Here is a 15307-nt window from a genome sequence, read left to right as displayed (position 1 = left end):
GCATCGTTAAAGTGCTTTTAAACTGATGCTGAGAATACGGCGGTCCAAATAAAAAGTTTGTTACGCGAAGAAACACTGTTCAGTGGAGGGTTGTGAGGCCTGGAGATTCTAAGCGAATTGCTTAGGCCCTTTATAGGATGGTTGTGTTGAGACGGATATATATTCCGACTATTAATTACATCCTTTAAGTATTTGAAATAGCAACATTAAAAAGAACTAAATTTGTGTCTGAAGGGGTATCTCCTGGAAAATCCTGAATTTTGTTAATGCTCCTAGAAACTCTTTTTTTGAAATTATAAAAACTCCTGGACGTTTGGTTTTGACTCCACAGCAACGTCCTATTTTATGGAACAGTAATCGATTAAAAGTGTCGATGTAAGATTTGAAGTATGTTTCCATCCTCATATGGCCAGTGACCATGCTGTCTGAAAAGCTATTAACTTTACAGGGTTGGTATTCATTTACTTTATTTTTTATGTTTTTTTTTATAAAAAAATTATGGGCACTTGGGGTCATTTATCTTTCGACTGCCACATCTTCTGCTTGTTTTACTATCGCATGGTTAGTTATTAGAAAGGGTTTAGCATCAATCAAAGAAGATCTTGTTGTAAACTTGCAAGAAGAATCGTTGATGGCTCTTCGTGTCATAAATGACTGCATGGTGATAAAGAAATTCAGTCCAAACAATATACCAAATACGAAGAAATGACTAAAAATGTCAAAGCTTCTAGAATGTGATACGTGGTTTCGTTAGACAAGCGGGGAAATGCAAGAGTTGAGAACGAAAAAACTCGTAAGCCCAAGCAGTTAACGGTGCTGGTCGAGAAGGTAACAGCAAAAAAAAAAGCTTTGTTGTTCGTCATTAAAAAATTGTCAAACGACCTTTGTGACGAGCTGGCATGGTTGATCGGATCAATATTCTATCTTGTGGATAGAATACAGTCGATGAAACATTAAGAACCCTTCTTTGATTTTAGTGTTATAATGGTAAAACCACAAAGTTTCTACTAATGTTGTTTTCTTCTTGTTGCTCTACCATTATGAAAAATGTGTCCCTACAAGCGCTTTACTAATGCACAGACTGCGCTGTATAAATGCTGGTTAGACATTAGTCAAAACGACCGCCGTTATATTCTATAAAACAGAATTTGCTATAATAAATTCTGGTCAATGATTATAAAGAATTCTTCACAGTATTTACATTTCAAACATTTCGAGTAATTGTTTCGCCACCTGTGTAATCCGTTTTCTCCGATTTTTACAATCACTGGGAATTTTCGGGTTTTTCCAATACTCACCTATTCATATGTGTGAAAACCGGCAGATATCTTATGGGACAATTATGCTATAAATAAAATCAAAATTGAATGGCAAAATTATTTCCGTAACATAACGTTTCCAAATGCGATTTTCTTAAGAAATGATTTTAAGATTACGGTTGACTTCACATGTTTGATGACGTGTCATCAAAAGACTTAATTATGTTAATTTATTCCCTTCGTCTCATACTACTATTGTATCAAGCTGTTGTTGCAACTATAACGCAGCTAAAAGTTATAAATCACGGGAACTTTTAGTCACCCACCACCACATCTCTCAAAAAAACTTTCGAACCACACACCAAATGCATTTAACAAAAAAAAATCAATATTTTTGAGGCGATATATTTCGTACGCTTTTGATTACAGGTTTAACCGATATTGACTCTTGACAAAACAAGTTTAATGATATCAAAGATATTTCCAGCCAACGCCTTAGCAACACCGTCAGGATCGTTAGCAACCAGATCATGAATCATTTGTCCAATGAAGGGTACATTCTTCAGAAATCCAAGGTTGAGGATGAATTGAATCTTCTTCTTCAATACTAAAAGAAAAGAAAATACCTTCAAACAAACGCAAAATACCTTCAAATAAAACACCTTCAAATAATCGCAAAATACCTTCAAAATAATCGCAAAATACCTTCAAAACAATCGCAAAATACCTTCAAAACAATCGCAAAATACCTTCAAAATAATCGCAAAATACCTTCAAACAATCGCATTCAAAACAATCGCAAAATACCTTCAAACAAACGCAAAATACCTTCAAACAAACGCAAAATACCTTCAAAAAAATCGCAAAATACCTTCAAACAAACGCAAAATACCTTCAAACAATTGCAAAATACCTTCAAAAAATAGCGAAATTTTGCGAAAAATCTTTCGCAAGCTATAATTTTGGGACACCTTACGCGTAATAAATTTTCGCGAAAATCAAAAATTGCTTTATTATTTGCAAGGACAATTTTTTCGCTAATGGCAACAATTCTATTTTTTTCTTCTTTTTTCTTATTATTAGTATTCAAAAGTCTGCATCCATTACTTTTTCAAGGAAGGGTTTGTGATGATTTTGCTGCTTTGTAGTTTCAAAAGCGAAAATGAACAAAAAACCCCTGAAAAACACAAACGTTTTTTCCTGCAAAAATTACTCCTGTAAGTATCTTGATTATGCAGTAAGAACAATAGACATGCGCACTCATTCCTGTAAGTAGAGAATGTAAACAACAGACCGCAGCAGTCAAATATATATTTAAAGAATTTAGTTATTTATTTCAGTGTCTTATAGATCTTGAAACATGAATCTATCAAAACATCCTATTTACTAGATAAAATTTTATCGTTAAGCCCGGTTTATACTGGAGTAAATTATTAAGTACGAGAAAAAGTTCTCGGTATTCCTTTCGTTTCGCGAGACTAAAATCATTTTATATGGTTTTTAATTTAGCAAACAATGAAGAAATTTCCGGGGTTTTAATTTCAAAAAAATTGCAAAATTTCACATTTAAAAATTTATACATAAGGTATATTATTCGCTTTAGTGTGAACAAATTACTTCTTCCTAGATAAGCGCAACAAAATAACCAACTTAAGAATTACAGTTGACAAAGACCAGCAAAATATTTAAGGAGGTTAAAATATTGGTCTTACATTCTTCCAAAAGTTGTTTAGTTGGGTCGGGATTTGGGTCTGGTCCTGGTGGAAGTTGTCTCCTTGCGCGGTCTAGCTCATCAGCCATGTCCACATCTATTTGATCGAAGTCATCACAAACCTAAAAAGAATATCAAAAATTACATATTCAACATTGTCCCGAGAATAAGTCTTAAATAAGTCTTCTAAAAACGGGCTGGTGGACCGACGAATTGTTTTTAAAACTGAAGCAGCAAATATACTGATTAAGGAGGTCCCATTATGTTTGGAATCGACCATTCTCCGACCCCAGAGTTCTTTGAGATAAACCTCAAAACTTTCAAGGTTTTAATCTCAAAGAGATCTGGGGTCGAGGATAGAACCACGCAGAAAATTCTGAAATTTAATATTTGCTAAAACGCTATTTAAATTCTATAACGAGGTGTTGAAAGAAAGTTTTCGAAATTATCGAAGCTATCCACGGTAGTGCGTACGCCTAAAGAGTTTCTGCTATCCCAGTGCATGTTACATGAAGGTTGTGCATCATACGACACCACAGATTTGCACACCATCGCAGAGTGTATTACAAAAAAACTTATTGACTAAAAATGCTTAAGAAATATTGGTGATATGACTTACCTGTGCGCTGAACACTTCATTGCAGGCTGGAGTATCATCTTCTGCCACTGAATAACACAGTGCAGAGCTTACTAAAAGCAGACATGCAACACCGAGGAGGAGCTTCATCTAAACAAAATAAGCAACATATCTAGTACACTTCTTACGGCTGAGATTTTTTTCAAAAATCAGCTAGTATGAACATACCTTTACTATCTCTTGTCAAAGAATGTCTAAATTAAAATTACTGTTCTTATTTTATACAAAATGTTGAGAGGTTTGGGGACGCATGATTAAAAGTGGGCGTGTGCCAGCGGTGCAGAATTTGTGTAACTGAGTATACAAAATACCACAAAATGATATTTAATTTTAAAATTTTCATGTTTTCTGTTTGTTGCACACTATGTTTTGTTTGTAAAGACTAATAATGTAAAACAAAAAATAATAATTTAATAATTTTTTAAACGGGTTTTATATTGGAAAATTGGAAAGTTTTAGCCCAAAAAAAGGCACATATTTTAATCATTTTCTACCCCCTCCCCCCACCGGGTTAAAAGCACGCTAGATTGATAAAACACCTTAAATTACATCATGTTTTTCCCACTCTTTTTGCTCACATATGTGGTTTTTGTGAACTTTTTGTTGAAACGAAATTCGTTACCCTATTTTTCTCTTTCATTTTCTTTTCATTTTTTCTAATGGCAAGATTCTAACACAAAAAAAATCTGCATAATAAACACTTGATTATTAGAGAAATGACTTTCTTCATCATGTCGATCTGTTATCTCAGGACAAAAGGACTTTAACGTTTGCAGGAGAATTTAAATAATTTGTCTGTTTATTTTCCCAGATAATTTGATTTGTTTTCTTCAAATTGGAGTTAAAAGAGAAGAAATAACGTTTTTCTTTTCACGAAGATCTTAATGTATTAAGCAGTGCAAACAAATTTAAAGCCTTTGAAATATTTGGGTTTCTAACATATTATAGAAGAACTACTTTGTTCATCTTAGTTCTTCTACAATACGACTTACACACATTATACTCGCCCGTCACCATCAGAGGTCTGATCGGGGTGAAGCATTGTCTGTTGAGAAGGAAATACGGATGTGCTATGATAAATATTCACCTATGTATACACACCATCCGGATAAATTATCTGAGTTTATCACTAACATATTGCCGCATGTAGTGTAGTGGGTTCGTCTGCTGCTCACAGTTCTGGGGACCGCGGATCGAATCCCGGTCACTGCCAGGTAGTATGTTAGTGATGAACAGAGTAGCTCTTCTATAATATGACTTACACGCATTGTACTCGCCCGACATGATCAGAGGTCTGATCGGGGTGAAGCATTCTCTGTTGACAATGAAATGAAGATGTACTATGATAAATATTCACCTATGTATGTTTTTTATAATTAATTTTTTAAACGTAGTTAGGCTATGTCTTTATTCAAACTGGTGATAACAAACTGGTGATAATTTTGAAACTTCCACAAAATCTTATACCGGCAAATAAAATTGCCGTGTGATTGTTAGGTTAACGGTGTAACAACAGGATAGATGCTGCCAAATAATATGGTGGACAATTTGAAACAAAGACGGTATTTATAAAGAGCTATCGAATGTGTTCAAAATAGTACCTGAATTTGTGCGAATTTTACCTAAGATAGCCACGCCTGGGATATATGCACGGTGATAATCTAAGGAACGGATTACTTTTCCTACGGGATAACGACTAGTCTAGTATACTACTTGTTATCTGTCTGCAAACCAAAGATATCAGTTGCGAATTTCTGTAGATTTTTTCAATGGGAAAAGTGAATGAATACACCGAGTGTTTAAAATTGGACAAAGGTTATAAAATTTTAGGTGACGCACATTTTGTCCAACGAAATATTTCTCTGACAATTTTCAGTTCGTTATCCAGAAGATAATAACTCCATTGTATAGGAATTATTCGTTGGAACTTCATTTTATAATTATCTATTTTGTACCGCTGTCTAGTTAAATTCAATTTTAATGTTTTATTATTTATAAAGTTATGTTAAAAAATCTTAAAAAATTTTATTTGTGCTCTTTCGCCAATTTTTTTAAGTGCTTCTTCAAAATTAAGATTTAATTAAGTTTGTTACAGAATTTGTTGAAAGGTGTTTGCGAAGCTGTCCTCCTCTGCTTGTACAGTTCGTCTTTTCATTGATGGAAACACGACCAAGTATACTGCATGAACAAGAAAGGGGTTTATTCTAAAGTTAACATAAGGTTAATAGCATGTTGAGTGTCACAATGAGAGGATTGCTACTAGCAGCGCTTGTATTCATTTTATACCTCGCCTCAGTTCTTTCAGCGGGTAGTGCAATCTGTATCAGCTCTTATTGTCCCAACTTGTCAAATCTATTAAAAATAATTCATAATGTCCCCTTTGTAACGCCAATTTGGGAAGATCAGAAAAAAGTATTCGTCAGTAAAAATAGCATTCAACATTCAATAGATAACGGTGATAAAACAGGTCCGCATTAACGTTTAAAGTACATTTTATTTTCACCGGTACATAGTAGGAAAAATAATTGTATATCAATCCTTTCTCTATTACATCCCTGGATTTTTGTCACTTTTCATTTCAATCATAACTTTATTGTAACATTCTCACTTCATATTTATTTCAGAAATTTGCACAGACAAAGCACCAGAAGCGCATTGCATCAACTGGAGAAATAACTTCTACTATTGCCATTTGGATGGGTGGGAAAAATTATGCAAAAAGACTTGCGGTGGTTGCGACTGAAATGTTTTTCATGATGAAAAAAGCAATGATGTTTTAAAATAATTTTTTTTCTCTCCACCCTTTAACTTGTTGCAAAAGAAAATTATAAAAATCTGATGTCTTAGATTAGCAACATTTTTAGATTAGTTACAGAGATAAAGTCACAGGTTTTTAGTTAAAGGGGCGAGATTGTGAGTTTAAAAAACATTTCGTATTAACGGTCTAAGGAGATTTCATTATGGTCGGGCCTAATAATCGAAGAGATGATATAAACAAATTTAAAAATAACTGAAAATTATTGCTTCTTGTATGTATTTGTGTAAACAGACATCTATATAAACAGCTGAAGTTTCATGCCTTATAAAAAATGAAACAAAAATGTGTTGGGCAGTAGTCACATCATTTCCAGCAGTTATTCTATCGCTGTAAGGTTTCAAAAAGTTTATAAGACACTGCTACTGTCCTAAGAGTCAAAATTATTGGTAATCTGAAATTCTGCTTCAATGAGAAAAAATAAACACCATTATATTTTCTTTATTATCCCGTGGAAAACTCTAAAAAGTCGACATTAGCTTAAAATTCAACAGAATCGGCGAAATCGGGCAAAATAACAAACATTTTAAATACTGGGAAATTCTAAATATTCTTTGGTAACCAAATATGATATGTTTGGTAAAACATATAAACATATCACACGGCCTTTGAGGGGGAACAATCCGATGAATTACGTCACGCGAAAGTTTACACGGTACCGAATTCTATCTGCAACGTAACCAAATGTGATATGTTTAGTTGCTTTTAAAGAAGAACTAACGACTGATAACATGCTATGCTTAAAATGTTTATTATACTGTGAATATAAACTGTGATATTTTTTTTTATATTTGTGAGCTTTAGTTCTCGAGATATTTGAGGACAAAGTAGTACTACGGCTGCCGCCATGACAGTGTCGATTAGGACTTTCTGTTCGGTAAAACAGTAACTTGTGTGACGTAAGTCTGCGGGGAAAAACAAAAGTATTTAGAATAAACGAGGGAACGCCAAACTGTGCCTCTTGTATCCTTTTTACTTTATCAGTTTTAAAAAGTGGTTAGGGGAGACGCAGAAAATATTTGAGATAGTGTGTTTTTTAGATAGCTGATGTCGACTGCAGATAATGATATCAGTGACGTCAATATCACAGAAAGTTAGCTAGTTGACCGTCATTGATAAATGCTGACACACGTTCAATTTGTTGTAAACAAAATGTTCTTGATGACCCAATCTTTATACTCTGCTACATTAGTATATAAACCATACGAATGTGGTCTCGCGCATTCAAAACCAGAGGATACGATTCCAGTCGCATACCAACGACCTATAAGAAAGAAATGAAGTTACAGAAACGACTGATAATAACATCACGTGTTGAAAGATTTTTTGTCATTATGCAGAAGAAAATATCTCTCAAAACAAGCCTAAATTTCCTTTTTTGGTTCCTTGACATGGAAAATATTATTAACTTTATCCATGTTATCTTTTTACACGATATCCCATTGTTAAGAACATTATGAAGAACTTCACCTTCTTTGTTGCAAACCAGCGCTCCACCACTGTCGTAATTACACGCGTCTATGCCGCCATCTTTATATCCAGCGCAGATCAACTCTTTTGAATTCACTGTATTGTTATATGCTATTTCACTGTTGCAGATAGAATTCGGTACTGTGTAAACTTTCGCGTGACGTAATTCATCGGATTGTTCCCCCGCAAAGGCCGTGTGACCCCATCCAACAATATAGCAGCCATAAAAATCGGGTATACTTTTATAATCGTCAGGTAAACACAAGGAAGCTTTGTTGCTGTGGTGTAGTTTGATCGATTCTTGAAGTTCAACTATAGCTAGAATGTGAAATGGTTAGTTTTGGACGAAGAAGTTGCAGTGACAAAACACACGATAAATTATTTTCTTTATAAAAGTATGTTTTAAAAATCTCGAAATATCCAATCACAATTAACGTCAGTCTGAAGATCACGCTGCGTCTTCTAACCAGCCTTGTCGAGATAAACTTTAGAGAATAGAGCGACGGAAAATAAAGCCACAAATAATAGAGGGATGGAAAATGAAGCGACGGAAAATAGAGTGACGAAAGGAGAGTGACAGAAATTAAAACGACAGAAAATAGAGCGACGGAAAATAGGGCGACAGAAAATAGAAGGACGGAAAATTAAGCAACGAATAATAGAACGACGGAAAAAAAAGAACGACGGGAAAAATGGCGACGGGAAATCGGGCGATTAAAGTGCATAGTAAAAAAAATACTTATCGCCTTCGCAAAATGTAAACAAATTTTAACTCAGTGACTATAATTTAGCAATCAAAATTTTTACCGACTTTTTTTCTAACCGATAACTTATTGTTACCGATTCCTTTTTGTCTTTTTTTTCAAGCATTAAGAACACAAAAAACTCGAAAAATGGAGATGCAAAGATTGGATGTTTTTAGTTAAAACTTTACAGTTGAAATTCTAAGAAGAACTTGTAATAAATTCGCTTGTATATACTTTATATTTTATTTTGTAAACTTTCATTTCTCTAATTTAATACTAATTCTCTAATTAGTGCGAATGGTCATTTTTTTTTTCGAAGATTTAATGCGACTGAGGTCAAATTTTCCTTTAATTAGAGTGTGAACCAGATAATTTAGGGGATATGTTTTTTGTTATTGGATTGGAACTCCCCGCCGAATATTGTTTTTTGACGTTAAATTAAAGTTTATTTATTAGAATAGTAAAAGTAGCTGTAACAGAGGAAAATAAGTACAACAAAAGCGAAGAAAAAAAAAGAAATAAAAAAAATTAAGAAATAAAAATTAAATTTTTTTTTTTCTTTATTTTGACTAAGGTCAAATTTTACTCCTATATTTAGTGCAAATTTAAATTTTCTAAACAAGATAATTTATTTCCTCTAATTATTAGTGTGACGCTCCAAAAATAATTAGTTTTTTTAAGTTGCACTGTATTAAAAGACGTGTTGAAAACATTATTACTGACAAAAAACGTTTGCGACTTTGTTTTTTACCAACAAGGTATTGATCTAAAACTTTCTGAAAAGTTTAGAGAAGCGTTTTTAAGCAAACTTCCACGACAACCTACCTATATCGTTGTGGATAACCCAGAGGCCTTGATCAGGACCATGTTTAGATACACGATATTTTGGATGCATTATAATTTTTTTGACGTCTATTTTTTGTTCAAATGCTTCCGAAATTGAGAGCTGATGATCTCCTGCAGAAACTTTCCAATGTTCAATTTTATTGCTGGTGTAATCCTCATCTATGAAAAAGTTGTTGACTCGATCAAAAAAAATATACTAAAGGTCAGAAGGATTTTATTTTTATACAAATAAGATTGTATTATTATTTCATAATGGTAGCATCTTATATTTATATCTCTATGCATGTTTTTAATACAAAAGTTATTTTACTAGACTTAAATTTTTCTCAGCGAAATGGACGAAATATGGCGTCGTTGCATGCCATATATACAAAATGATTGAATCAAGAAAATAGATTCTGCACAATCCTAGATGACGTTATTAATTGATAAGCTACATGTTTTTTTAAAAGCAATTGAAACTGGAAAATAAGACTTAAGGATGCTTATGAAAAGTACTTTTTAAGGCTCAAAATATGTTTAGGTTATGCTTCATGGTAAAAAGACTTATTGAAATATGCTTATGGTAAACACATGATCAGGCTCAAATATGCTTATTTGAAAAAAATATATTGAAATTTATCAATTCATAATAAGTCTTTATATTTTAAATAGAAAGCTTTTGTGAGTAATACTGTAGCATTAAAAATTCAGACTCAAGAAAAATTGTCAAGAAAAATTGTTCATGAAACAAAGAACATAAAAACTTGACAAAATATTCTGAGCTTCGTATAATCCTTAACATTTCCTTGAAGAATGACCAAATTTAGGGATGAAAAAAAACAAGAAAAACACACAGCATGTAATCAAATCACTCTATATTGGAGCTAAACACAGCCAATCTTTAGTCAAAAGCCCTTACCGAAACAATGTGCCGCCGTGAGAACAAAATATTCAGACAGGATTGAACCAGCGCAATATTGTTTTCCTTTGAAGCTCAAGCTAACATGCCATGGCCATTCACCCTGGGTGCTTTTGACACCGCCGATAATGCGCCGATAAAGAGGCTTGCGTTCTCCACAGTCAAGATGATCTGAAAATAGAAGAATAGGCTCCTGTATGTCAGCAAAATCGCTATCATTATCACCATCATTAATAACAACAATAATTAATAAACAGTAAACAAGGATAATTTCAACAACAACATCAACAAAAACAACAACATTATTTAAAAAATAATAATGACAACATTACACACAAAAAATAAACAGCAACAACAATAATAACAAAAATAAATAAATAATAATTACAAAAACAACAACAACAACAACAATAACAACAACAACAAGAAATATTTCACGTACCTTTCACTTTGGACGAACACATATGAGAACACAAGTGCAACATGGCAGAATATTGACACATGTTTGGTGTGAATCGTGAAATTTGAAAGCATTGTGAATATGCTGTTGTTCCACCAACATGAGTTAGAGATGTCCAAAGTGTAACTGAAAATAAGGGATTAACCTTATAAAATCAAATTAGAATACTTGTTTAAAAATTAACAGAGGAAATCCTAAACAACTATGACCAGTTGGAACGATCGTAGTTTTAGCGTTGACCAACACCGATCGAATCGAATTGAGTGGGTACTCGTCTTTATGTGCAAAAATATAAACGCAATCTCATTTACAAGAAGAAATTTACGCGAACTGGTGCACTAGTAACGGAGGAGTTATATCTACATACTTGTTCCATTCCTCATAAAGAAAGAATTAATATATGACAAAATAAAGTACCAAAAAATATAATGCGAATCTGATCCAAGACACACATGTCTTCTCTTGACTGAAATTAGAAGCTTAAAATAAAATTATAAAAAGCAGTGAGAAATTTGTCCACGATACTGGAGCATTTAAACAACACGCGTGAGTCTTTCTCTTTCAAGTTTTATGGAAATATATTTTTGTTGATGTTATGTTTCTCTTTAATTTGCCTCTTTTTTATATATTTTAAAAATAAAGAATCAAATGATAGAAGTGATAAGAAATACAAAAGCAATAGATAAAAAATACGAAAATGATTACATAAAGAATATGTAAAAACATATGGAATAAAATAGAATAAAATAGAATAGAATACAACCATGATAATTTTTAAAAAACTAATTTCTCAAGAAGAAAGATAACATATTGCAGCGAGTATCTGATGTGAATGTTAGAGGATATTTTACCACATGCCGAAAAATTACAAGGCTTTGTTTCTTATGTTGAGAAAGGTCTTCACCTCTCCTTAGCAACCGGGGGAGTAAAGTGGATAAATGCCCCTGAAAAAAGGTTAATTCTTTTTTAAATTTCACAAAAACCATGATTTTTTGGATACAAAAAATCTCTCGATCTTAACAGCATCGTTTGCAAATGAAAAAATAAATAAATAAATTAATATCCAGTATGAAAGAAGTCTTTACTAGAGAAAAATAAAACTGTTAAGATGGCAAAATAAATACAAAGAACGAAAAAAAAAAAAAAAGAGAAAGAAAAACAATGAAACAATAAATAATAAAAAAGTCAAAATAGGACACGTCGTTTCGACATGTACACGCAGCTGAAGAAGTGATTTTTAAAGCAAATTTGAATTTTTATTCTTCTTAATATTTCCTTCTTTTGAATGGTTTTCAAATGACATCCTTTTCTTAATTATTCTTTAAAAAGGAACAAGTGTGATAAAATTATTCAATTTCGGTTAACATCAGTTCCTCCGATATTACTCTTTCATGTTTCTATGCATCTGTTTAAAAAAAAGTATTCCTTTTCAGCCCCTCCTTTCAATCCCAGATCCAAAACAAATTTGACCAAGATTCTTTCATTATTTTTACCTTTTTAACAAATTTCATCCTCGCATGTTTGCATATCTTATACATATCTTTATGTTCCTTATATGTATCTTATATCTGTCTCATATGTATCTTATATGTATCTTATATGTATCTTATATCTGTCTCATATGTTCCTTATATGTATCTTATATGTATCTTATATCTGTCTCATATGTTCCTTATATGTATCTTATATGTATCTTATATCTGTCTCATATGTTCCTTATATGTATCTTATATGTATCTTATATCTGTCTCATATGTATCTTATATATATCTTATATATGTCTTATATGTATCTTTTATCTGTCTCATATGTATCTTATATATATCTTATATATGTCTTATATGTATCTTATATCTGTCTCATATGTATCTTATATATATCCTGTATATGTCTTATATGTATCTTATATCTGTCTTATATGTATCTTATATGTGCCTTATATATATCTTATATCGATATTATATGTATCCTATATGTATCTTATATGCATCTTATATGTATCTTTTATGTATTCTATGCATTAAACGGTTTTTCTTGGTTTTCAGAGTAGCTACACAATCTCTAAAAAACAGAGCCTTATAATATTTGTTACACAAGTAAGAAATTACAACTTTGTGGCAACTTTTCATGTATCTTGTACAATAATCAGGTTACAAATAAAACGTAACTTTAGAAAATTGTTAAAAACCAACCTCGTTCCCAGGACATTTTGCCTTGTTATGAAGCTGATAGCGGCCACTCTGTAATAACGGCTCAAGGCTACAAGACCCTAGGGACGAGGTTGGTTAAAAACATCTATTTTGTTACAACATAGAATATAAATAATATTTCCTATTATAAACTTAATTCTATGTCGGCACTTTGATAAAAGCTCAGTTCGTTTATTCAAGAGTCGCTTAGGTTCAGATCTAATTATAAGCGTTCTCTGTGACAGGCAAAGATCACATCTCCGTGTTCCTCATTTGTATGGGAATGCTCTTGCAGCGATAATCAATGACAGTTGGTACGGTTTGGACTAATCTTTCAGTCTCCATACCAGATTCGATAGTTCCGTTTCGCTCTCGTAACTTTTGTGTCGAAACGATTCCACATGATTGTAGCGTAGGAAAATTAGGTTGCTTAGGATGTTTTTCTAACGTCCGCAGTAAATTGAAATGGGTACAGTTTGAAACGCTGATCAAAATCCTCCATATTGTTCGTTGAAGTAACTTACCATCTTCAACGTCGAAGTATTTGACTTCATAAAGTTTTCAACTTCACATTCTTTTAAGGAACCAGTGGCATTGGGTTTATTCTCATTACAAGTTGTGAAAGTTGCTTTCGTCTGTGAGACAAAACTTTGCGACTTGTCAAATTCTTTGTCAGTTTTAATATTCACTTTTTCCCATTGTCAATAAGACCTCTTCGCCATGCGTTCCTGAATGCAATTAGTGTGTCCTGTTGGTACAAATTGTTTTGATCTATTTTCCCATACTTTTTTTCTTTTCTTTTTTTAATCTGCATGGAAACTCGACACATCAGCTGATACAATTCATATGATGATAGATCAAAAATATCACGGGTCCTATGGGCATTAATTTCTTTCACGCACAATCTTAATCGCTGAGAAGCTGTTAAATCTAGCAGTTAATAATATTTAAACATCAAGTTTGGTAAATTACAGAGCAAATTAATTAGTGACGTTTTATAGATTGTATCAAAGAAAATTTCGAAGAATATAACCACTTCGCAAAAAGTACGAAGTTTAAAGCAAATTAAAACCAAACAAGGCGACCAAGCGACGACTTGTTGTGATTTGGCTTCTCTGCTTAACCTATTTTTTCAGTTGGTACTCCAGTGCGCTCCTTATTTGGTGGAAATAACATAAGTGCTAAGCCAGTTAAAACTCCGGAACCGGTTATGCAAAATTAAAAAAGTAAACCCAGAAGCCTTAAAAGAATCCATTGAATAAAACCTTACACCACATTCAGCACACCAGTACCGACTATCTTTTCGCATGCCTCTTCTGCGACAGCGGACGTATTCAAGGTGTGGGACATTCTTCTTACCGCTCCTGGAGTAGGATTGGATGAATTGTCTTTTCAATCAATCTCAAAGGTTTGTCAGCAGTGTTCTTTTTACCAGTTTGACAGTTTTTCACACCAAAACTGTGAAAAATAATTATTTCGTTGAATAGTTGTTTACGAAAACATAAATGGTCAAAATGCTTATTACCCGGATTCAGTTTTTGGTAAACTATAAAGCCAACAACTCTGCCAGTTTTCGACACCACTTGATTTCTCTCCTTTGGGAAATATAAGGAATCAAAACTCTCACGTCTGGTTTATATGCAGGTTCTCCAGTAAGTCGTTTCTACTATTCACGAGCTCTCCTGTGTGGATTGTCGAGAGCATTCTTACAAACTTGGTGCTTTTGTTTTGGTGACATCATTCCATCTAAGGACAATTATGTTATCATAATGGTTTGTTATAGGCGAGTCTCCTTTATTTAGCTTCCAGGACCAAAGTCTGTAGGAAAGGCCTCTCTCTTGCAAAATGCCCCTTAAGAATCTGTTTTGCGTATTCAGTAACGCAATTACTAGCTCTGGCAAAGTGTAATACTTATCTAGTGTAGGGACGTAATCTTATGTAGAAAAGGTCTCCTGAAAGATAATACAACTCTGGATAGAGACCTATAATCTTCAACAGCTTCTGATAAATTTCATTTTCTGCGGGTAAGTATATGTCACTACAATTACCATAATCAGTGGTTGCACCAGTATAAATAATAAACTTCGGTAAATATCCCGTATTGCTCTTGCACAGCATAAACAATTTAATTTCATACCGCTCACGTTTTGATAGAACCCTGAAAGATAACCTTTCTTTTCACAAAGATAAGTCTCTGAGCCTCCACAGTGAGCCTTCCTATGCTTGGGTTTTATATTATAGAATTTTTTTTTTTTTTTTTTTTTTTTTATATA

General features: G+C 32.9%; 2 protein-coding genes across 2 annotated transcripts; both read right to left on the bottom strand.

Moving 5' to 3' along the window:
* Nucleotides 1-1648: 1648 nt before the first annotated feature.
* Nucleotides 1649-3827, bottom strand: LOC130627658 (uncharacterized). Its single transcript, XM_057441399.1, has 4 exons — nucleotides 3776-3827; nucleotides 3590-3697; nucleotides 2972-3092; nucleotides 1649-1866 (listed from the first exon to the last, which is right to left on the bottom strand). The coding sequence occupies exons 2-4, from the start codon at nucleotides 3695-3697 to the stop codon at nucleotides 1691-1693; spliced, it is 405 nt and encodes a 134-aa protein (XP_057297382.1). The 5' UTR covers nucleotides 3776-3827; the 3' UTR covers nucleotides 1649-1690.
* Nucleotides 3828-7146: 3319 nt separating this feature from the next.
* Nucleotides 7147-11450, bottom strand: LOC130630615 (serine protease hepsin-like). Its single transcript, XM_057444178.1, has 6 exons — nucleotides 11263-11450; nucleotides 10828-10971; nucleotides 10386-10556; nucleotides 9464-9643; nucleotides 7893-8210; nucleotides 7147-7686 (listed from the first exon to the last, which is right to left on the bottom strand). Exons 1-6 carry the CDS (start codon nucleotides 11297-11299, stop codon nucleotides 7556-7558), a joined length of 981 nt encoding a protein of 326 aa, XP_057300161.1. The 5' UTR covers nucleotides 11300-11450; the 3' UTR covers nucleotides 7147-7555.
* Between the last annotated feature and the right edge of the window lie 3857 nt (nucleotides 11451-15307).

This window comes from Hydractinia symbiolongicarpus, chromosome 2 (genome assembly GCF_029227915.1).
Source record: "Hydractinia symbiolongicarpus strain clone_291-10 chromosome 2, HSymV2.1, whole genome shotgun sequence".
Classification (NCBI taxonomy): Eukaryota; Metazoa; Cnidaria; class Hydrozoa; order Anthoathecata; family Hydractiniidae; genus Hydractinia; species Hydractinia symbiolongicarpus.
Note: the sequence above shows the minus strand (reverse complement) of the source record. Positions and strands in the feature narration are given on the sequence as shown.

What these genes read in the sequence shown, in the direction of transcription:
- LOC130627658 (XM_057441399.1), bottom strand. Translation starts at nt 3,697, where the DNA reads ATGAAGCTCCTCCTCGGTGTTGCATGTCTGCTTTTAGTAAGCTCTGCA. An exon ending in ATGAAGTGTTCAGCGCACAG is followed by an intron (nt 3,093 to 3,589) that starts GTAAGTCATATC and finishes TATTCTTTTTAG; the next exon opens with GTTTGTGATGACTTCGATCA. An exon ending in TAAACAACTTTTGGAAGAAT is followed by an intron (nt 1,867 to 2,971) that starts GTAAGACCAATA and finishes CTTTTCTTTTAG; the next exon opens with TATTGAAGAAGAAGATTCAA.
- LOC130630615 (XM_057444178.1), bottom strand. Translation starts at nt 11,299, where the DNA reads ATGTGTGTCTTGGATCAGATTCGCATTATATTTTTTG. An exon ending in GTGTTCGTCCAAAGTGAAAG is followed by an intron (nt 10,557 to 10,827) that starts GTACGTGAAATA and finishes TTCTATTTTCAG; the next exon opens with ATCATCTTGACTGTGGAGAA. An exon ending in CACGGCGGCACATTGTTTCG is followed by an intron (nt 9,644 to 10,385) that starts GTAAGGGCTTTT and finishes ACTTTTTCATAG; the next exon opens with ATGAGGATTACACCAGCAAT.